The 23,370-nt window shown below is 39.1% G+C and overlaps 1 protein-coding gene across 3 annotated transcripts in view; it reads right to left on the bottom strand.

Annotated features, from left to right (window-relative positions):
- The window catches only part of krt222 (keratin 222), a 54,447-nt gene that overhangs the window by 16,253 nt on the left and 14,824 nt on the right, over positions 1-23,370 (bottom strand). For 2 of the 3 annotated variants that reach the window (XM_057844630.1, XM_057844629.1), the window contains exons 6-9: positions 9,879-10,004; positions 6,473-6,693; positions 309-532; positions 146-248 (exon numbers count right to left, since the gene is read on the bottom strand). In XM_057844630.1, the coding sequence (XP_057700613.1) occupies positions 146-248; positions 309-532; positions 6,473-6,693; positions 9,879-10,004 (674 nt within the window). The remainder of the gene's footprint in view (positions 1-145; positions 249-308; positions 533-6,472; positions 6,694-9,878; positions 10,005-23,370) is intronic. The other variant, XM_057844631.1, reaches the window with a different exon arrangement.

The following is a 23,370-nucleotide window of genomic DNA, read 5'->3' on the forward strand; positions in this document are numbered from 1 at the left end:
CAAAAGAAAATGTCTATTGAAAATGGGGGGAGTGACACGATTTTTCAGTTTTTCACTTTACGCGGTTGGTTCTGGTCCCCTTAAGTCCGATAACTGAGGAATCACTATATACTGTGCGTAAAAGTAGAAAATCATTAGTACTTACTCAACAGTGCCATGGCCCTCTGCACTCTCTTGCACTATATTACCCTGAAGAATCTCCTGAGTCCTTACAGTGGCGATTGGTAATTGTTTTTCTTGTTCTGGTTCTGTTAACAATACTTGGATCATGATCATGTCCTGACAGCGCTAACACGTACTAGTGTTACCTGTCAGTATGACAAGGCTCTGTGGCCGATGGAGTATGGAGCTTTCCTTTGGTTTGCTGTCCTTTTGTAGGAGTGGAGTTGTTTCAGGCAGAGGCTCGGATTTTGGTTCATCCGGAGTGATCGAGGAGTCATTGAAGCTGTTTTCAGCACCCTTTTTATTCGCTTCTACCAAAGAAGATCTCAAGAGTTGCAATCTCAACTGTTGTTCACCTGCGCTCATGTACCTGCAGGAATGAGGTAAAATATTGATGTAAAAAGAAGCATGTGTCTTGTGGTCCTTTTTCCAAGGGTCCAATCATAGGCGGAGTTTGACTTTTGGGGCGGGGGGGCACAACATGTTGATGACCCCAAAACGCATTGTCAATGATAAAATTAACTTACAAGAATATTTAAAATAATAAGTTGAAAATGAACGTTTTTTGTTTCCCATCATTCTTGAGGGGAATTCTAAATGAGGTTGCTTAGGACAGCTATACTTTTTGCCAAGATCGTCATCCATTGAATATGGTACGCTCGCCGGTGTCGTGCCAATGTAGTTACCCCCGACAAAATTTGTATCCCCTGGGAAGAGCCACTGCGCTTCACTGATTTGCTTGATTTCTGTGTTTTGATGATATCGTTATCTACGAGGTTTTAAAACATGGCCCATCCATCCATCCCAAAAAAAAAAAAAATTCTTAACACTTTACAATAAGGGTCCCTTAATTAACATTAGTTAATGCATTTTTAGACAATAACTAATGTTTAAGTAACATTACTATCATTAATATAATTGCTTATCTAACATTTATTAATATATTAATTAACATAAGTTATGCATTAGTTAATGCATAACGACACAGTAACTAATGGTTTGGTAAAATTAGAAAGAAAAATGTATAGGCCTACATAGGGTTAGGATTTTGGGTTTAGGGTTAGGGTTTGTTAACTTAGCATTTATAATTTCTTAGTTAAGGGACACATGTGCTACACTTTACAATAAGAGTCCAAAAAGCTTTTAGTAATGGTTAGTAAAGGTTAAGAGGGGGGGATTTAAGCATTTATAATTTCATAGTTAAGGGACACATATGCTACACTTTACAAAAAGGGCCCAAAAAACATTCAGTAATGGTTAATTAAGGTTGAGTAATACTTAGGTACGTTCACGTGAAATAATACCATACTTAAGGTTAGGTTAGCAGCACTCAAGGACTCACAGAGCAATGTTTCTCATTTTAAAATAACATAATCACTTACTAGAACCAGTATACATTAATAAGTATTTATTAATGTACTAATGTATATGTGAATTAATGTTAAGTAATGTATTATATATATTATATATCGTAACCTAACCTTAAGTGTGGTATTATTTCACGTGAACGTACCTCATAAGTAGTACTTAACCTTAATTAACCATTACTGAATGCTTTTTGGACCCTTATTGTAAAGTGTAGCACGTGTCTCTTAACTAATAAATTATAAATGCTTAAGTTAACAAACCCTAACCCTATATAGGCCTGTAAATATATATTTAATTTCACCAAACTATTAGTTACTGTCTGGTTATGCATTAACTAATGCATTAACTAATGCATTAACCCATGTTAATATGTTAATAAATGTTAGATCAGCAATTATATTAATTATTGTAATGTTACTTAAACATTACTTATTGTCTAAAAATGCATTAACGAATGCATTAACTCATGTTAATTAATATATTGATGAATCTTAAATAAGGGATTAAATGAATTATTGTCATGTTACTTAAACATGAGTTTTCTAAAAATGCATTAACTAATGTTAATTAAAGGACCCTTATTGTAAATTGTTACCAACAACTTCTGTCATATACCGTAACATATGTACTGAACGTAAAAAAAGGCAATGATTTACTGTTTTACTCATAAGATGACCTATAACTGTTATTACAGTAATTCAAGTCCTGTATGGAGTTTCTCCAGTTTAATAAACCTCGATGTCCAAAATATATAACTGTGGTTCTTTTCTGGCTTCACTTGATTGTTTGAGTCGACATAACTCATAACTAATGTGTGTGTGTGCGCTCCTGCTGCCAGGGGATACAATTTTTGACGGGGCTAAATACATTGGCAAGACATCGTTGATGGTTCTGTTGTACAATTAACGTCTTTAGTGGGGCAAATTAAAACTCGTTTCATGGTCCACATTTTTAATCCTTGGTTCTTGTCACTTTTGAAAGCTTAGGTTTGAAAAAACTACATGTATCCGTCTTACCTCTTCGGTCCCTGAGTGGTTTTGGCTAAGCAAAGCAAATGAGGTACTAGTCACATGATCTGTTGGAAAAACATTTTTACCCTTTATAAAAATATCTTATTTTGTTCATTTCATTCATTGTGTTTTAATTTAAGGTTTTTGGGACCTTTAACTTGGGTGTTTCATTAAGACATTTTTTCCCCCTTTATTTAATATTTTTTATTTTTCTCATATAACCCGGACGAATGTTCATTCCACCCTCTAAGTCAAAATGGATTCGATGTCTAGTGGCTACAATGGCACTGAAGATGAGCATTCACAGCCGCTTCTCCCAGATTAAAAAAACTGGATGTTGTCAATAGTGGGCAATTAGTTTTATGGGCCTGGAATTTAATTTCCCTGAGGGAGCTTTACAAAGGTATGAATAAAGTTTATTGAATTGAATTTTGGGTCACTTGCACCTCTTAGGGCATTCACCTCCTATACATTTTCTGCTGATTTAGGGCATCTCAGGCAATTTCCTGTAGATTATGGGGCTTTCATAGGTCACTTGGTGATCCCCCCCCCCCCCCCCCCCACACACACACACACAATGGAAATAAATAGGGTTACTAATATAATAAATTGAGATTTTTATTTTTTCAAATTTTGGTTGAACCGTACGTTTTTGGCAATACAGTAAGTATACAACTTTTGTGCACCTTGATTTAATGACATTTTTTTAATGTGTAATTTATGTGAATTGGATCATAACTGTAGGATGAAATACATTTTCAATTTAAATTTCAATGTTTTTTGCCATTGGAAATGAATGTTTTTTTTTTCCGCAAGCGTGAACGTTAAGGCCAAATTGAAAGACCGTCTGTGTCACATGAATTTTTGGAATGTTTTCAAAGTTGGAACGGTGAATAACAATCAAAGTGCGTGTGCTGCACGGCGCGACAAAAAAGTGGACTGGGTGAAAAAAAATTGAATATAGTATTTGGGTAGCTTTGCTCCACAATGAAAAGATCCCCAACAAATCCCCTCTTAACACAACTATAGTACTGGATTTACATATGACATGAGATATTAGGCCAAAATTGTGATTTCAAACGCAATTCGTTATGACAAATAAGTATGAAGTAACAATTAAATGCAGGAGGAAATCTGTTTACCCAATGGCGGTTTCTGGCACGGTTGGGTTGGGTGGTTGCCCTGGGCGCCAAATTGCTAGGGGCGCGTGGTGCACGCGAGTGGATTGGATCAGTTGACAGTGTCACTCACCATTGTTGACTTTGATTCTAATGTACAAAGATTTTTTTTTTTAATTGAATATTTGACCTAGTTTTATAACGTATATGTATTCTTTCTGTTAAGAGTTCTTCTAATCAATTAATAGTTTTGTCGTTGAATTAATTTACTTTCTATTGAGAGTGGCACTTCTCTTTTGGAAAGTGCTCTTGCTTTAATTTCCAATTCTGTGTTTCTTGGTCATGTGTCTGCTTCTTCAATGATGATGGCTTGTAAAGTGAATTAAAGGTGCTGCACATAGATCGTGAACACTCCTTACAATGCTAGGTGGAGGAATAGTTGTGTTAAATGTGTTTTTGTGCCTGTTGTTGTTGTTGTTTTTTTTTTACTCATTCACACTCGTAATCTCATAGTTGTTACCCTTTAAAATTTTTTTTTTTTTTTTTTATCGGCTACGACTGTTAGCATGTTAGCATGCAAATGTTCACTATAGTTGGTTTGTTGTTAAAATCATGTGGTTTAATGTTTAATAAGCTAAACACATTAAGAGGTCTGTGAATGTTGACTATATATCTGTACAGTGGTATGAAAAAGTACCTTTGTCAAAATCACACAGATGAAAAATAGTGTCTGCTTTACCTAAAACCACCCAAACATTTATAGCTTTTCACATTTTAATGAGGATAGTATGAAAACAATGACAGAAGGGGGGGGGGGTAAGTGAACCATCACATTTACTATTTTGTGGTCCCTCTTTGGAAAAAATAACTTCAACCAGATGCTCTCTGTAGCTGCAGATCTGTCTGGCACACCGATCAGGACTAATCTTGGCCCATTCTTCTCTACAAAACTGCTGTATTTCAGTCAGACTCCTGGGATGTTTGGCATGAATCGCTGTCTGTAGGTCATGCCAAAACATCTCAATGGGGTTCATTTCTGGACTTTAACTTGGCTACTCCTGAACGTGTATTTTTTTCTTCTGAAACCATTCCGAAGTTGATTTTCTTCTGTGTTTTGGATCATTGTCTGACCTCAGGTTTTCCTGCAAAACATCCTGATAAGCCTTTGAATTCATTTTTCCATTAATGATTGCAAGTTGTCCAGGTCCTGAGGCAGGAAAACAGCCCCAAATCATGATGCTCCCTCCACCATGCTTCATGGTGTTGATGTTGGTGAGCTGTTACATTTTTCCTCCACGCATGACGTTGTGTGTTACTTCCAAACAACGCAACTTTGGTTAACTTTAAACCACTCATCAGTGATTGGGCACACACCATACTTAAAATGTTTGGTAAAAATTGGTTTCAATTGCTCTTTAAGTCTCCTTACGTAGAGGGTTCACGTACTTATTTTTCCCCCTTCTGTCATTGTTTGCATGCTATCCTCATTAAAATATGAAAACCTATAACTGTTTGGGTGGTTTTAGTTAAAGCAGGCACTGTATTTGCATCTGATTTTGACAAAGATCAGATCACTTTTGATGGTGATTTTATGCAGAAATGTGACATATTCCAAAAGCTTCAGATACTTTTTAATACCACTTTATATTATTCTCCAGATACTAAATGTGTGTACATGAGCCCCAAAAAAGTATTTGTTTTGATCTACTTTGCTCTCTAACAGGAGCCCCAGTATCTGAGAGAACTAGTCACAAGTAGAATCTTCCACACTTGATTATTTACTATATTTTATTAATGTTTGTGATGTTACATTAATATTCTCTTGCACATTTTTATTGTTGTTCACCTTCAACTGGTTTGATAGTGTTAATAAATGTAACATTCTTTGCAAATACTGTTTTTGGTTGTTGGTTTGTGCCAAGTATACTTTATGTGCTGTATTTCTGTATTTTGTGGGTCAATTGTTGTTTGTTCTTTGGTGAAGATGTTTTTTTTTTTTCCAAAGGGGTGGGGTGGGGTGGGGGTCACCGAAGGCTCTTGTCGCCCTAATGTACCAGTACAATTTTTCCATTGTCTCCCTGGGGCAAGCATAACTACAACGTAGCCTGTAATGAAAATGAGTTTGTCACAGGGTTGACAGGAAAACTGCCAAATGGTGGTTTTGAACATTTTCCAAGAGGTGACTTTATAGCCAGATGGGTTAAGAAGGAAACCTCATAAAGTTGACTCCCAAAGAACTATTGCAATCAGCAAAGCAAGACCAGACTAGCCTGATAACAAAGGAGTGTGTTCTTGTGTGACGTCACTTTCCACACACCACCTTAATGCTGTTCGCCAGGATTGGAATACTAAGTAAACACTGTGAATCCCAGACCACCCAAATCCCTTCTATTGAGGCACTTTTAAAGCATCTGCAACACACCAATAAAATGATTCATCCAGTTAAAAGCCTCAAGAACAATTGCAGTGATAATTATTGTCATTAATTATGCTTGCCAAGGCATGTCAGGGATATAACTAATTCAAAAAACTACTCGCAAGATTATACAGGCTTTCTTCTGCGTCTATTAAATTGTACAGAAAGCATTTTTGTTTTTCGAGGAATAAAACATATTGTACCTGAACCCTACAAAGAAAAACAAAGCAATAAAACAAGTAACTGTAGGCAGCGGACATAAGGTCATATAGGATGTGTTGACTGTTTGAATAAAATTAAAAACATATTGCTTTACAGCTTCGTGACTGTGCTTGAGTTCTCTTGTTGGTCGAGAAAAAAAACAGTTACTCCTCCCCTGTTGATTTAACCACCCTCACCTGCCCTCTTCTCGTTCCAGCAGTCGTCTATAAGTGGAGATCTCTCGCTCCAGTCGTATTTTTGTGTTGAGCATCTGACTGTGGCGCTGACGCTGCATGGCCAGCCCGTTTCTGACTTGCTCCAGCTCAATCTCCAGCCCAGTGATCACCTGGGAAAGTTCCTGCAACTGGCTGGAGTACAGCTGCTGGGTGTTCTGTAGGGAGTTCTCCAGGCCTTTCTCCTGGAAAAAGTTAAAAAAACAAAAAGTAAAGCTACTAAATGTGATTTGGTTAATTAGACTGAAGAATATGATAATGTATTTATCTCCAATTGTAAAACAAATTAGGTTCTGTATGATAATATAAACAGAGTAAACACGGGGAATACAAAAAAAATGAGATTATGAAATGTGAGTCATAGGATGAATGAATACATGCCTACTGAGCTAATGACATTTGATGAACATATCATGACTAGTATTAGAGCAAACCGATTATCGGCCGGGCTGATTATCGTCGCCGATATTTGGAAATTTGACGTATTTCGGTATCAGCCTTTTTTTTTTTTTAAATCCGACTGACCAATATGAAAAAAATCCATTTAAAACTGCACAAGTATTCACCACGTCCTCTGATTGGTTAAATGGTGATGGTAAATCGAGTTACACTTGTATTGTGCCTTTCTACGTTTTTAAAGCCCTCAAGGGCTTCACACTATTTCCTCATCGACTGATTGGTGACGCAGCACCAGGAGCATTGTGGTCAACTGAACCATTCTACACCTGTCATCAGCTATTATTTTCTATTTGGGTGATTCGATAAACATGCTTTAGGCATTTCTATGAACTTCAGTGTTCGCATTATTCAATTTGTTACGTGAATTTTAACACTTTTAATGCAAATGAATATCGGCTCCAAAAAACGATTATCGGCCCCTCTAACTACAGTGGTATGAAAAAGTGTCCCAACCTTTTGGAATTTGTCACATTTCTGCATAAAATCACCATCAAATGTAACCTGATCTTTGTCAAAATCACAGAGATATAAGAACAGTGTCTGCTTTAACTAAAACCACCCAAACATTTATAGGTTTTCGTATTTTAATGAGGATAGCATGCAAACAATGACAGAAGGGCTGAAAATAAGTAAGTGAACCCTCTACCTAAGGAAACTTAGAGAGCAATTGACACCAATTTTTACCAAACATTTTAAGTATGGTGTGTGCCCAATCACTGATGAGTGGTTTAAAGCTAACCAAAGTTGAGTTGTTTGGAAGTAACACACGTCATGCGTGGAGGAAAATGTAACAGCCCTCTGCCTAAGGAGACTTAAAGAGCAATTGAACCCAATTTTACCAAACAATTTAAGTCAGGTGTGTGCCCAAACATTGATGAGTGGCTTAAAGCTGCCTTGCCCACTATAAAACACAAACCTGGTAAGAATTGCCTTGATGAGAAGCATTGTCTGATGTGCATCATGGCTCGGTCAAAAGAACTGTCTGAAGACCTGCGATCAGGGATTGTTGATTTGTATAAAGCTGTGAAATGATACAAAACCATCTCTAAAAGTCTGGATGTTAATCAGTCGACAGTTAGAAAAGTTGTCTACAAATAGAGAGAGTTTGGCACTGTTGCTTCTCTCCCAAGGAGTGGCCGTCCACCAAAGATGACACCAAAAGTAGCGCAGAATACTCAGAGAGGTAAAAAAGAACCCTAGAGTGTCTGCTAAAGAAATCACTGGCACAGGCCAATATCTCTGTGCACACATCAACTATATGTAAAACTCTGGGCAAGAATGGTGTTCATGGGAAGACTCCACTGAGGAAGCCACTGTAGTCTAAAAAAAAGGTTGCTCGTTCAATGTTAGTATAAAGGCACTTGGACCCTCCACAGAAGTTTTGGCAAAATATTTTGGAGACTGATGAAACCAAAGTTGAATTGTTTGGGAGTAACACGTAACGTCATGTGTGGAGGAAAACTGGAACAGCTCACCAACATCAACACCTAATCAAAAGAACTGTCTGAAGACCTGCGATCAGGGATCGTTGATTTGTATAAAGCTGTGAAATGATACAAAACCATCTCTAAAAGTCTGGATGTTCATTAGTCGATAGTCAGAAAAGTTGTCTACAAATGGAGAGAGTTTGGCACTGTTGCTTCTCTCCCAAGGAGTGGCCGTCCACCAAAGATGACACCAAAAGTAGCGCAGAATACTCAGAGAGGTAAAAAAGAACCCTAGAGTGTCTGCTAAAGAAATCACTGGCACAGTCCAATATCTCTGTGCACACATCAACTATATGTAAAACTCTGGCCAAGAATGGTGTTCATGGGAAGACTCCACTGAGGAAGCCACTGTAGTCTAAAAAAAAAGGTTGCTCGTTCAATGTTAGTATAAAGGCACTTGGACCCTCCACAGACGTTTTGGCAAAATATTTTGGAGACTGATGAAACCAAAGTTGAATTGTTTGGGAGTAACACACAACGTCATGTGTGGAGGAAAACTGGAACAGCTCACCAACATCAACACCTAATCCCCACCGTAAAGAAGGGTTAGGGGTAGGAGCATAATTTTTAGGACTGTTTTGCTAGCTCAGGGCCTGGACAATTTTCAATCATTAATGGAAGAATGAATTCAAAAGTTTATCAGGATGTTTTGTAGGAAAACCTGAGGCCGTCTGTCAGACAGTTGAAGTTAAAAAGAAGATGGATGCTGCAACAAGACAATGATCCAAAACAGCAGTAAATCGACTTCAGAATGGTTTCAGAAGAACAAAATACACGTTCTGGATTGGCCAAGTCAAAGTACAGACTTGAACCCCATTGAGATGCTGTGGCATGACCTACAGACAGCGATTCATGCCAAACATCCCAGGAGTCTGACTGAAATACAGCAGTTTTGTAGAAAAGAATGGGCCAAGATTAGTCCTGATCGATGTGCCAGACTGATCTGCAGCTACAGGAAGCGTCTGGTTGAAGTTATTGCTGCCAAAGAAGGGGGCCCCACAAAATATTAAATGTGATGGTTCACTTATTTATTTCCCCCCTTTCTGTCATTGTTTTCATGCTATCCTCATTAAAATATGAAAACCTCTAAATGGTTGGGTGGTTTTAATCAAAGCAGGCACATTTTTTTCCTTTTTTTTTTTTTTTTTTTTTTTTTTTTTAAATCTGTGTGATTTTGACAAAGATCGATCACATTTGATCGTGATTATATGCAGAAATGTGTGAAATTCCAAAAGTTTCAGGTACTTTTTCATACCACTGTAACTACAAATAACGGGTATCGGTATCGGTCCTGAAAAACCCATATCGGTCGATTTCTAACCAGTATATTTTATGATTACGTAGTTTAATATGTGAACACTTCTGTAAAAGTCGTTGGGTCATCTGCCATCTCAAGTAAGAAGATTGCTCTTGTGCTTTCTTACCAAGGCACGTAAGGTGTCAATCTCCACCTGCAGAGAGTGCCATTGCTTTCGGGCTTCAGCTAACTCTGCCCGAGCCTCTACGAGTGCATTGCTGCCGAGGTTAACTTGTGTCCATGCCACTTCCTCCTGGGAGAGATGAAAGAAAAGAATGTACATACAGTATGTGTGATTAGAATAATTGCATTAAAAATTAATATTAAAATGTTTCCAAGTAAAATAGAAACAGTTTATCCTCCCTACAGTGAACTTATTTCCTGATTTTAACATTAACAACTCACGTCTTTATTTTAGTGGACGGAAAATGGCAGAAATGATTGCCTACCTACATCATTACAATTTATATAGAATATAGTACTACAATGATTAATCAATTAACTCAACTAATTTGATTAGAAAAAAGCTTTGAATTTTACATCTCCAAAAATTAATTCTGCAACGCATTAAATGTTCCTAATCCGATTACCGTAATTTTTGCACTCTAAGGCGCACCTGACTATAAGCCGCCACCCACCAAATTTGGCACGAAAACTGCATTTTTTTCATAGATAAGCCACAATGAACTATAAGCCGCAGCTGTCCTCAGTGTATTATGAGATATTTACACCAAAAGTTATTAACCGGTAACACTATTGGACAGTGGCATCATATGACTGTCGTAAGACCAAATGAACCACCATGAAACTTTGAACCAATTTGCTGCAATGCTTTATTGCTTCAAGACGCTTCATCTGGCCATGACTGTTCCCTTGGGGGAGACAGTCAACCTTTGCTGCCACCTGCTGTCAACACTGTTGTTGTCCAACATGCCTCCTAGCATGCATTGCAGCGCTATGGATGTAAATAACAATCAAGATTCATGTGGTAATTATTTTTTCAGTTACTGTTCCGGTTGTTTCATTAACTGCTAGTTATGGTATTTGGTAACACTTTATTTGACAGTGGTGCCATAAGACAGTCATTAGACAATCATAATTATGACATGAAACTGTCATGAGCATTAATGAATGCTTATAACAGACGTCATTTAGTGTTATCTGGCAAATTATTTCACCTTTGAATGGATGTAAAAGATCCAAGCTGGACATAAATGGGGTTAGTGACATAATTTGCTGAATGACACCTGATGACATAAGCATTCAGTAATGCCCATGATAGTGTCATGTCATAATCATGACGGTCTTATGATAGTCTTGTGACGCCGCTGTCAAATGAAGTGTTACCTATTAACCCAAATAAATCAACAAACAAGCCGCACTGGACTATAAGCCGCATGATTCAAAATGAAGGAAAAAAAGTAGCGGCTTTTACTCCGAAAATTACAGTACTCGATTATTCGAACTACCTAATTGATAGATAAATCGATTACTTAAATAATCGATACCTGCAGCCCTACAACAATTATTGTTCCAAGAATCCAAATATTGTAAGTGATTCAATTCAGAGTACCATATGGCCATGTGAGTTTGTTGAAATGTTATTGCCGTCTACTTTTCAAGTAGACAGCTTCCCATGAGCTACCTTTTTTTGGGGGGAGGGGGGTGTCCTAGAAAGTTCAGCAGCATTGTATATTGCAAGATACTTTTTTTTTTTTTTTTGTCACGATCTACCCATCAGCATTGCGAGCGACTCGATGAGCACCCCTAATGTACACAGCAGTGTGTACAAAACTCTACACACTTATGTTTATGCTTCCGCTGCAATTAATATTCACTAAATGAACAAATCACTGAGAAAACAATGCTGTTACAATGTAAAGATGAACAGGTTTCATAACTTACTTTAAATCTTAGACATGCTGTACATTAGAACGACACCAGCAAAAAAACGAAAACAAATAAATGAATACATTATTAAGTAGAAAACGTTCATCAGCATGCTGAAACTAGATGTTGGATTCCTCTTTGCATGGAAGAATGCCATCTAACACAACAAAGTGTAATATAAATTAAAGGTGATCCTCTTATCTTATTATAGACTGCTGTTCATGCCATAGGGCAGGGATCTCAAACTGAATCTAGCTAACTTTTCAAGTATTTAAAAAAAATATAACTTATCAAATCTTCTCAATCTTTATTACAGTAATAATCAGGGGCACTGGAAGTCACTTACTGCAGGGGGTGCTGAGTATCTAATTTTTCCCCCCCATCAATAAATTAGCCGTTTCAGTCCAAAATTGTCATGCTCACGCTTTTTCTACTTATAAGGCGAGCACATATGTTGGAGTTTTTGTATTGGAAATAAACGTGACCGTGTATTATAGTGGAATTAGACAGTGCAGTGACACACTAACACATTTGAAAACTAAAAGGTCCAATAAGCCTCGGCTTAACACAACACTCAAATAAATGCACACAGATATCCAACAGCGCTCTGCACGGCGGCAGCTCAACAGCAACAACAAACAATAATATGGCTACAATGCAAACTATTTGAAGCTCTCCACGGTCTAAATCTGCAGCTAACTTTTCCTCGCTGGGCACTATTATAAATGATCATAATCTTCATTTTCGACCTCGAATTGAAATTTAGAAAGTTTCGCTGTTTTGTGAAGAAAAAAAAAAAGCTAAATGATTTTGCCACAACTCCTTTGTCAACAGTTAATTTTTCCGTTTCAATTTCGCCTTATCCAACGTGACCTGGTAGCAAGCAAGGTGTCAGGTAGTGACCATGTTATTAACAAAAAATAAATAAAACAAAACAAAACTTTTTCTTCAACATATATATTTAATTCTCAAAGTTAAATATGCTATTGTTTCAATATGTTTTATTTATTGACTTGTTTTTAACCCCCCCCAAAAAAGAATCTACCAAAACCCTTTTTCCTCCCCAACACCAGGGGGTGCTGCATCACCCCCAGCACCCCACTTCCTATGCCACTGGCAATCATTCAGAACATTAACAGCTCTTCAGAGCTTGAAAAGATTGGTGACAGGACCCCCCCCGTCAACCTTCTAGTGTTTTGCATACTCCCCAACATGTCTTGTTGCGCAAAGACATCTTATGTTGTAATTCTTACGTATCGCAACTCTCTCTGCATGTAAATTTTGAGGTCCCCGTTTTCAACATCAACAAACATTTACCACAACACTACAAAGAATCCATGGCCGCACAAACACTTCGTTGTCAAGTCGTCGGCCACAAATTATTGTCCTGTGGCCCTCAATTGGCCCCCAGGCCATAAGAAGATCCTGCTTGACCCAGCACTTGTGCTGCAGGCCTATGGAGGGGTGGGGTCATTCCTCTCCCTCAACCTGAGAAAGTGGTTGCCTGGCTGGTACTCCCTGGGGTGTCCTCATAATTTTGTGGTTAATGGCACTGTTTCCCACATCCTGTGGTGAGTACTGGGTGTTGGCTGGTTGAGGCATGAAGGAGAGCCTCGAGGGGCACTGCTGTGGGGCGGGGTGTAGTTTTACCTTCTCAACGTGGCCATCTTGCTGGACAGGACAGGACAGGACTGACCTGCATTGTTTCTTCGGGCCTAGTATAATGCTTCTATAATGAGATGTACATTTCTTCTGTCTCCTGACACAGGGGTGCCGCTCTTCTCTCATCTTCTTCGGTGAGGTTGGCACACCGCCCTGAGTTTCCTCATGTGGGTATCTTCCTGGGAGGTCCGACCTCCACAGATGGCCCACATGGCCTTCATCAGTGTTGCGCATGAATGCGTTGAATGAACCATCGTTCATGAACACATTCATATTTTGGGTGAACGTGAATTGAATGCATCATATTTCTGTCTCATGAACGTTACAGTGAACGCACCCGTTCTAGCGGGTATGTGCAGCGTTCATAACCTCGTTCACGAGTTCAGAATTAGAGCCTTTCGACAAAACTGCAGATAAATCCATAGGCTAAAAGCACACTATAAAACACAAACCTTAATAGCCGAAAACCATCCAACCTGGTCACCCAAGCTCCCTGTAACTTGAGTTTTTTTTTTTTTTTTTTTAGCAAATACGGAAGCATGGACACAGGAGACAATACTGTAGCTCTTGTTACCCAGTGTTCTGTCAGATTTTGCTCCCAAAGCTTTTATGGCGGCGAATAAGCATTCTTTTACATTCAGTTGGACTCTCAAATTTATCTAAAGGTGCTAAATAAACAAGTTATATCATAAACATACATGTGCAACATGAATATGGCGTAAATAAATGCTAAAGGCACGAGGAAGACGCTAACCGGGAAAGAACGGCGTGCAGTTGAGTTGATCACAGCCACATAGTAGGATGTCTGTGTGGAGAACTTTCCTTCTCTGGCAAAAAAGAAGTAAAATCTAACGTGTAGAATAAAGAGGAAAAATGTAACGACTAGTTTAGTCTCAAGTTGCGGCGTAAGAGTAGCGTTTCTTCCTCACAAAGCTGCTAAACTAAAAGTAAAAAGAATGGCTTTGTAAAACTACTCTTGGAAGTACATTTTTCTCAAATAACTACACAAGTAAATGTAACGTGTTACTACCCACATCTGGTAAAGGCAAATATTCATTTGTTTGTAGGCTTATCTTTCTCATCATCATAGTGAATAAACTCTCTTTGATAGTATACAGAAGTATACAGATCCTACATTCATGTGCTTTGTGAACAGGCAGCAGCCCAACCTTTGAGTTTGTATTCAAACACAGTAGTGCCAGCTGTGTTGATACACTGTTCAGCTGCTGGGCGTTTCACACCCATCATCCTCACGCCCTGTAAGATACAGTGAAGCGCTCATGCTGTTTCACAGCTATGACAATATTGACGCATGATAGAGATACAGAACAATTATTTGTTATGCAAGTGAGTGTGAGTATTTTACAAATGGTGTGAGAATTTTATCAAAAACGCTAATATACAACATGTAAAAAAACCCACAACATACTGTATGAATGTTTCATTTTCGAAGTAATAGTGTGTGATCATGGGTAACACTAAAGGAAGGGTCTCAAACTTAATATATCAGGGAGCCGCTGGAATAGAATCTAATCGAGTCTGGGCTGCATCAAGGATTCCCCCCTAAAGGGACTGATGTTGACAATTCACTTTGGCTGACAAACACAACTGTCAAAAAAGGACCCGTGATCTAAGCTGCCAATTTGTTTTAATGGTTTTACTTAGAATTGTGTGATCTTTAGCTGATTTTACGTGTTTGTTTTAGTGGTTTTACAAGTCTTTTATATTGCATGGTTTTTAGAGTTGTGTTTTTATTGTTGGCAGCTGAGTGAGATTTGGACTAATTGAGGGACCACACCCTCCCCTTGAACTCACTGATTGTGACTAGTTTTAAAATGAGGCAAAATGACCAAACGAGGGGACTGAAGGACGGAGAAAGAGAAGGAGGGGGACTCAGGAAGGTGGTGCGCCTGTGCGCATCCCCCGCGGGACCAACGATATGGACAGAGGTATGGCACGAGCGGCCCTGAGGACGCCGCCGAGAACCTGGCACGAGCGGCCCGGATGACGTCGGTGAGAACCTGGCACAAGCGGCCTGGAGGACGCCGCCGAGAATTGGGCACGGCTCTATGCTGATGCATAACGGTTTTAAAATTGATATTTTATGCCTTTTTAAATTGGTTTTAGCCCTTAAATACCTGCAACATGAAGCAATTATCAGAGAATCCCAAAATTTGAAAAATAAGGTTCTCATGAAACCTTTTTTTCGAATTTGTAAAAAGAAAAGTCAAAATGAATATGTGTAATAAGCGCTCTGATATCTATAACCCTTGCTAAATCCTGTTTGTTTTTCTCATAGAACCTGCAGATGCATGTGTTGACTTGCATCCATCTTTTTTTTTTTCAAAAAGAATAGTCAAAATTCTGAATTATCGTAGTCTCAAAATCATGAAATTTTAGGGGTATCAAATATGATACGTTTGGCAATAAAAATAGTATATTAAAAGTCATCGAACAGATTTTGACTCCCTTTTCTGATGGTGGAAACCATGTCGATGTAAAAAGAACCTCTGAGCTACTGTGACATTACCAAAGGTTATTATAAGCTCGAGCCATGTTAAGTCAAAAAGATTTTTAAGAAACTAAGCAAAATATATTAATCCCTAGGCCAAAAAAGTCATGCGGGCAACTTTTATGTTTTGCCAATAGACACGTTTCCAGAGCGAAACATGGGCGGCACCATCTTTGACGTTTTATGGTAAGGTTTTGACAGAACAACCTGAAATGCAGTTGAAGTAACCGGAGTGCAGACGGTGTAGTTAAACTGCAAAATCAAACCAGAGGAACCCACGGAATCTCCAAAAATGGATTCATCACGACGTAGCTGAGGCTCCGCAACTTTCTGTGCTGTGCATGGTTGTGTGAACTCCTGGAAACGCCGAGATGTATGGTTGGAAGTGGAAAGTTTTGACCAGCTACAGCACCTGGCTCGCTGCTTTCAACCTAAAAAATTTGTATGTTTGTTCTTATCACTTCGTTGATCGTTCGTGGACAAAATTTTAACAATCTGTACAGCCTGTGTTAACATGAGGTGTAGACTGATACGGTAGCCACTTGAGTGACCAAAATGAGGCGTTTACAAATAATATTACAGTTGAGAATGTCAGTGGCGCCTACAAAAATTTTTCATAGGGGTGGCAAGACGGGGACACTTAAAATCTATGGGTGGCACACCAAAACTAAAAGCCATAATTTCAGGTTTTCAATATATTATTGCAGTAAAAAGATCAGGGGAAAACTATCAGAAAGACTTAAGGACACGGCTACTGATATACTTAGGTGTATTGTGTAATATTCGATGTTACTAATGATTTAATGTGCATAGTCCATAACTGTCCAGTCAACATTTTGAGTTCCACAACAATTCTGTTTTATTGTGTTATGTATACATTAGGCATACGGTGTACATTTAACAAAACAAAATAATTACTGGGGAAAAGCAGGTGCTGGCAGATACAAGTAAAAACAAGTACAGAAGCAATCATATCTTAACTGGATATTTCCCTACACAATGTTAATGTGACACAAAAAAAAATTATTACTGACTGAACAAAAAATAAAAAGTACTTCCCAACAGGGATCAACAGTAGGGCTGTCCCAAACGACACATTTCCTCCCGATTAGTCAGCCGACTATTTTTACGATTAGTCGACTAATCTAATAATTAAAAAAAAAATTTTTTTTTACTACTTTAAAAATGAAATTTTTGTTGAAGCTTATTTATTCACGAAAAACATTTTGGAACACCTACATTCTTTATTAACGTATAAATAAACAACATAAATCAATATAATAAATAATAATAATAAATCAATAATAAATCACAAACAATGAGGTCAAATGATGCTGGCATTAACTAGTGCAAAAAAAAAAAAAAAAAAAAACTGTAAACGGAAACACTGAGACTTCACCTCTTTAATAGGGGTCAAAACAATTCTTACTCTTTTTGTGGTATGTCATTGTCTATATTGTTCTACATGTTAAAATGAATTGCAATGTCCCGGACAACCATTTTCAGAATACTTTGTGTGAGTTCAGATGCTTTTTTTGGTGTGCATTCCGCATTTTTGGGGGAGGGGAGAAACTGTTCAACTTTTGTTCGTTTTAACCTGAAAATAGATAAAGTAGAGGGCACACTGAAATATTACAACTTTTTTGAATGAGAGGCACACATACTCACAGTAACAAAAATTAAATATATAGTATTAATTTTATAGTCTACTACTATATGTATATACACAATGATACTTTATAATATAAAGTGACTAACATTAGTGCAGTCATGGATTACAGTAAGCAGGCCAGTGCTGTTTCCATACATATTTTCACTATATTATGTATATACAGGATGTATGTATATATTTTCCCCAAGTGGGAGCTTCCATGAGCCTAATAAATTTAATAATAATTAAAAAAAGATATATATAATTATACATACATTAATTATTTTATTAAATAAAAATGCACATTGATACGACGCACATAAAGGTAACTTCCATTTTAAAAAATCGTTAGACAGTTGTATGGACTTACAATCCGCTAGCTTGTTGATTCTTGTTGTCTTGGAAAATTATAGTTGGGTGACGGCGCTTCAAGTGTTCGTTCATAGCCGACGTGCTACCGTGGTATGCGAGCTCAGCTTAGCAAAGAGTACACACAGTGGCACCCTCCATATTTTCCCTGAAAATATTCCAGGCTCTGGCTATTCTGGTCCGCTTTTTTAGCTTTATGCCACTTTCATGTGTCACCAATTTTGCCCTTTTTGGAAATTGGCGGTGTTTTCAACTCCTCGCCATAGTGAGGACTGAACCAGCAATTCACTTGGCTCGTTGTCGTCGGTTCGGCCCATGTCCTCCTCAGGAAGGCGGCGGCGTGCATAAAAACATCGAGAAAACAAAAACGCAGGGGCTGCAGCCACTGAACTCCGCGCTACCCGCGCACTTTCCAAACTCACCGATCTCACTCCCTCTGTTTCGCTTCCTCTCTCTCGCTCGCCCACTTTCTTCCTCTTTGCTCAATCTGACAATGCCGGTCATATTGAAATAACAGCGGCCCCCTTGAAGGTGTTAGTAACAACCGCTTGCATCGCGAGTGCCCGCCATTCTAAAGTTTATCCGCATGTAATTTTTTTTTTAAACCCGTCAATACCCGTCGACGGTATGTTTTGCCCATCGACGCATTTACGTCATCGATGACATCGACAACGTCGACTAGTCGGGACAGCTCTAATCAACAGATTACCAGACTATAACGTATATGAAATGCATAACTGATGCTACAACTATGGAGTGGCCAGTGGGGTGGCCAACAAATTTATAGGGGGGGCCGTGGCCACCCCTGGCCTCCCCCTGGTGGCGCCACTGCCGAATTCTATAAACAGTTTGCTGAAGACATGTCTGGAACCATGTCCTATGGTCTAATGAGACGGGGTAGATGATTGCTTGTTTTCCATTTCTTTATCGTTGTATATATTAGCAAAGCTAACGATGTCTCAGCTGTGACGCAACACAGAGTTGTAGTCATATTGAACATAATTGTACCTGTTATTGCTTTGTGGTGGCACTTTCTTGGTTCCACCTCTGCCTTCATGGATACAAAATTCCTGTATTCATGTATTAGGACACATTCAACTTTATTGCTGTGCTGGATGCCTCTGAGTTTTTCAGGTTCCTGATTATGTTTCCCTCCACTGCCATTAAATCAATAAAATACAAAAATATTTTGGTTGTGGCGACTCTTGGCCATTTCTTCATGTTGTCCTCCCATGTCGTGATAATGGCAGATGGATGCAGCATTTCCAAATGGTCTTTTTGAGGGATTTTGATGGGTAATGCCTCTCCAGCTCAATTGTTATTTTTGGTTGGAGATTGTGTAAAACGGAAGTCGCGGGCAGAAATGCGGAAATAAAACTGAAGTACCCCAGAAAATTGTCTGTGGTACCTCAACATACGATCGCATCGTCATACGATTCTTTTGACGTCCGACGTAAAATTTGACTCATCATTTGTCCCGACATAGTGACAACATTCTCGAAATACGACAATTTATCACAGCGCCGCAATTTGATTGTTTTCTCGCAAGACGGACGCACGGTAGATTTTCTTGTTAGAGAAATGAACATGGGTCCCAAGAAGGTTAGTGCAGGTGGTGAAAAAAGGAAAAAGGTGACGCTTTGCATTTAAATGAAGATTCAAATGATAGAAAAATATGAGCGTGTTGTGTGTGTTAGTGAACTGGCTCGACAGTGCGGTTGGAATATGTCTACGATCTGGACAGTCCTCCTCTGACCTCCGTTTGCTAGTCTTTATAAGTTAAGGTGGCATTTATTATTGTTGTAATATCGGCAAGGAAGTCGCCAGCTTTGCCAAGTTTTTAGTCGTATATTTCAGAACTTGTGCAACACAACACAGCTACTGTCCACCGTAGCTGACAACAACAGAACACGAAAAAAGTAAAAATTCTAACGCACCTCTCTCACTCTGTCGTCAGTCACACGGTGCATTCAGGAACAGCATGCAAAACACAACCTCTACATTAGAACCCGATTCATTACATAATAATAATAATAATAATGTAATTTATTATTATTATTAATATTTTAAATTGTTTTTATAATTTTTTGTTTTGCTATATGTAATTGCTATTTGGAATTTTACCAGCAGTATTTATTAACGATTTAGCGTAGGTTTTTGGGCTGTGGACAGAGTTAATCTAATCATGAATTCTTTTGGCAAAATCCTGCTCAACATACCATCATTTCGACTTAAAAGATAAACTTAAAAGCTTCAGACGAGGCCCAAGAAGGGGCTCCATCAGCCCAACGGGAGAAGAACCACCAGACCGTGCAATCCTCTCCTGACGAGGCCCCATCCAGCCCCAAATTCTCACACTCCAAGACACCACCACGCCACGACTCAGCCCCAAATCCTCACACTCCAAGAAGCCACCATGCCGCCGACTCGGTCAGGCTAAGGCCCCATCAGCCCAACGGGAGGAGAACCACCAGACCATCCAATCCTCTCCTGACGAGGCCCCATCCAGCCCCAAATCCTCACACTCCAAGACGCCACCACGCTGCCAACTCAGCCCCAAATCCTTACACTCCAAGACGCCACCACGCCGCCGACTCAGTCAGGCTAAGGCTCCATCCAGCCCTAAATCCCAACAGTCCCAGAAGCCACCCTGCCGCCGACGTAGTTGGGACCCCTTGGATGGAATAAGGACTCGGGACTCCAAGGATCCTGATACAATAAATAGCAAAATAGCATGGTTAACCAGTCTCTTGAACTCTGCAAGTTCATGTCTTCGCTTCCACCCTGTACCTGTCTGACCCGACGTGTGCCAGGGGAAGATGGCTACAAACCAGCCAACCTTCCCTTGAATTCCCTCGGGGCAAAGCCAAAGCACTACAACTCAGGAACTACAAAGTATTATCCTTCTATTGAGGAAGCCATGTTGGCGAGCGACACCAATATGATACGCACCGGGTCCAGGCTGTGACAACGTTACAAAGTCTGTTCTGTCCCAGCAAAAGCCAGGGTCCTATTGAGTACAGTCTGTATGCTCATCAATCCCAGTGGTAATAGACAACAACAAAAAAAGGACTAGATTGTTGAGAAATAAAAAAATAAAAAATAAAACAATCAACTCTGCCAACCTGTTAAAGACCAAATGTGAAGTAAGGTCGGCCAACCATGTTTTTGAATAATATCGATGGCTAAACAATTATAAGCATATTTTCGTTATTTTTTAAACACCCTTACAGATTCTTTGTTTAACCCATAGCAACGCCCTTGACAACGAAAATGCTTTTCATCGACAATCTTCGGAAATTACGTCACACCGAGAACTGCGATGGAAGTCCGCCATACGCAAAGTATTGTTGCATTGCTTCTCGGTAAAATGCCACGGCGGTGTGTGGCGATGTATTGTTCTCAATCTAAAGAAAAGTTGTATGCGTGGCTGAAGGATAGCAGGGCACGTGAATGGACATGTTTTGTTCACACTAAGCGAATGAATTTCATGCCAGCATCAAGTCGTGTTCTCTGCTACAAAGACTTCGAAGATGCCTGCTTCCTCAACCGGTCTGCTTATGATCAAGGATTTGCAAAATAGTAAGTGTGATTTTTGGATAGTTGACTGATGACTTTGTCAAAGCAGAGCTGCCAACTGTTGTGGAACAGTGCTTAATTTGTAAATCATAAGCACATATGACAGCGCAGGGATGACGGCACGTGGACAGGTCCCGGAACATATTATAATAGCCCGAATAGGGAAATAGAAAGGAGAGGAGTGAATGATGGCTTCCTTCACGTTATTGTGGCAACAGTTAAATAACAAAAATAACAGCGGACAGCTGCAACATGCGACCGCCAACTTCGCTCTCACGCCGCACTCTTCTCCTCACTTCCAGCTACGTCACCACTCTGCTGTCCGATGGCCCCTTCATGGGCCCACACACAGTTACGGACATTACATTATGCCGAAAATGGTGCTGAAAACAAAACGCAAATGCCCACTTGCCATGCTGTGGGACTTTCCCGTTTTTCTTTCTTTTCTATGTGCTTTTCTGACTCGTTTTGACCCATCTTCCTTCTTTTTGAAAAAAGACAATAAATGCAACAGTCTTTTTGGCATGTTGAAATACCGTTTGATCCTGGCTGCTTGCTCCCAAGATGCGTTGGTCCAGCTTCTCAGTGCACCAACAAATCTCTGACTTCATATGACGTTAATTTTCATAAATTACATGAAATTCTTGGGATTTGTTGTGTAAATGAATTTATGCATATTATTATTTTATACTGTAATAACTGCGTGTAATATTCTGATATGTTTTTCGTGGCACCCTGAAGTGCACGCAACATTACTCTTGTTTTGGTCACGTGACGCGGGAGTGTGATAGAGAGGCACAGGCTCTATCTATCGCTCCGCACAGCCTGCCGAGAGCCCCAAGCTGTGTTCGACTGTTAGCTCCATGTGTTAATAAAGAAACAAAGTTGTCAGCACATCGTGTGTTTGATACCTTTGTCAACAAAAAGCTCATAACAAGACACTATGCACGATCCTTCTTTCCCCCCAACGTTTTTATATTATTATTTTATATGCACGAGAGCTGCCGGATTTGCCAAAATGAACATGAAGTCTGATTATTATTTTTTTTAAACAATGTCATCAGATAGACAAACACATAAAATTATGTGCAAATGCCTGCATCTTCAAATCATGAAAATAATAACAGCCTATATCTTACCAATCTTGTAATCTCAATGGGTCTTGTCTCCATTCCATGTCAGGTCGTCTAGGCACATTGTTTGCATTAGCGTCTGGCTAATACATGTTAGGTCCAACATAAAATTCCAACTTCCTCTTCTTCCTCCAACTCTTCAAAAACTTGGATCCCCTCCCTTGCGCTCGATCTATCGCTTATATCGCTGTTTGAATAATTGTTTGAAGGGCTTTGTATGGCGGCCGTATGGAGCGCTGCCATCGCTGTTCTCGGTGTGACGTATCACCTCTGGGTTCGTCCCCTTTCAGACTCGAACTTCGGAAATGCGATTATTTTGTCAAATATACAACATATAAATTATTTTTTGCATGCTTTATTTGTTGGACAATATTTAATTACTTTAATTGTGACCCTATTTGGCATGTTTATGAAATTACTTCACATTTGGTCTTTAAGCATAGTATGTAATTCCCAAAACTCACCAGCGAATCCAGTCTGGGATCTTCAATTAGCTCTGCTAAATATAAGATCTTTAGCTGGCAAATCTTTCTTAATTAATGATTTTATCAGCAAACATAACCTTGACATGATGTTCTTAACAGAAACTTGGTTAAGTCAAGATAATAGCACGACAGTTCTAATGGAGTCAACCCCCACAAACTACTTCTTTAGTGTGCCAAGAACCCATAAGAAAGGAGATTGGGTTGCTAGTCTGATCAGGGACAGTTTTCAATGCACGAACATGTCATTTGGTCAGTTTGATTCCTTTGAATATATTGTCATTCAGGTAAAACGCCCATGCAGAGCTGCCTTGGTAACAATTTACAGACCACCAAAATAT

This window comes from Corythoichthys intestinalis, chromosome 8 (assembly GCF_030265065.1).
Source record: "Corythoichthys intestinalis isolate RoL2023-P3 chromosome 8, ASM3026506v1, whole genome shotgun sequence".
NCBI lineage: Eukaryota > Metazoa > Chordata > Actinopteri > Syngnathiformes > Syngnathidae > Corythoichthys > Corythoichthys intestinalis.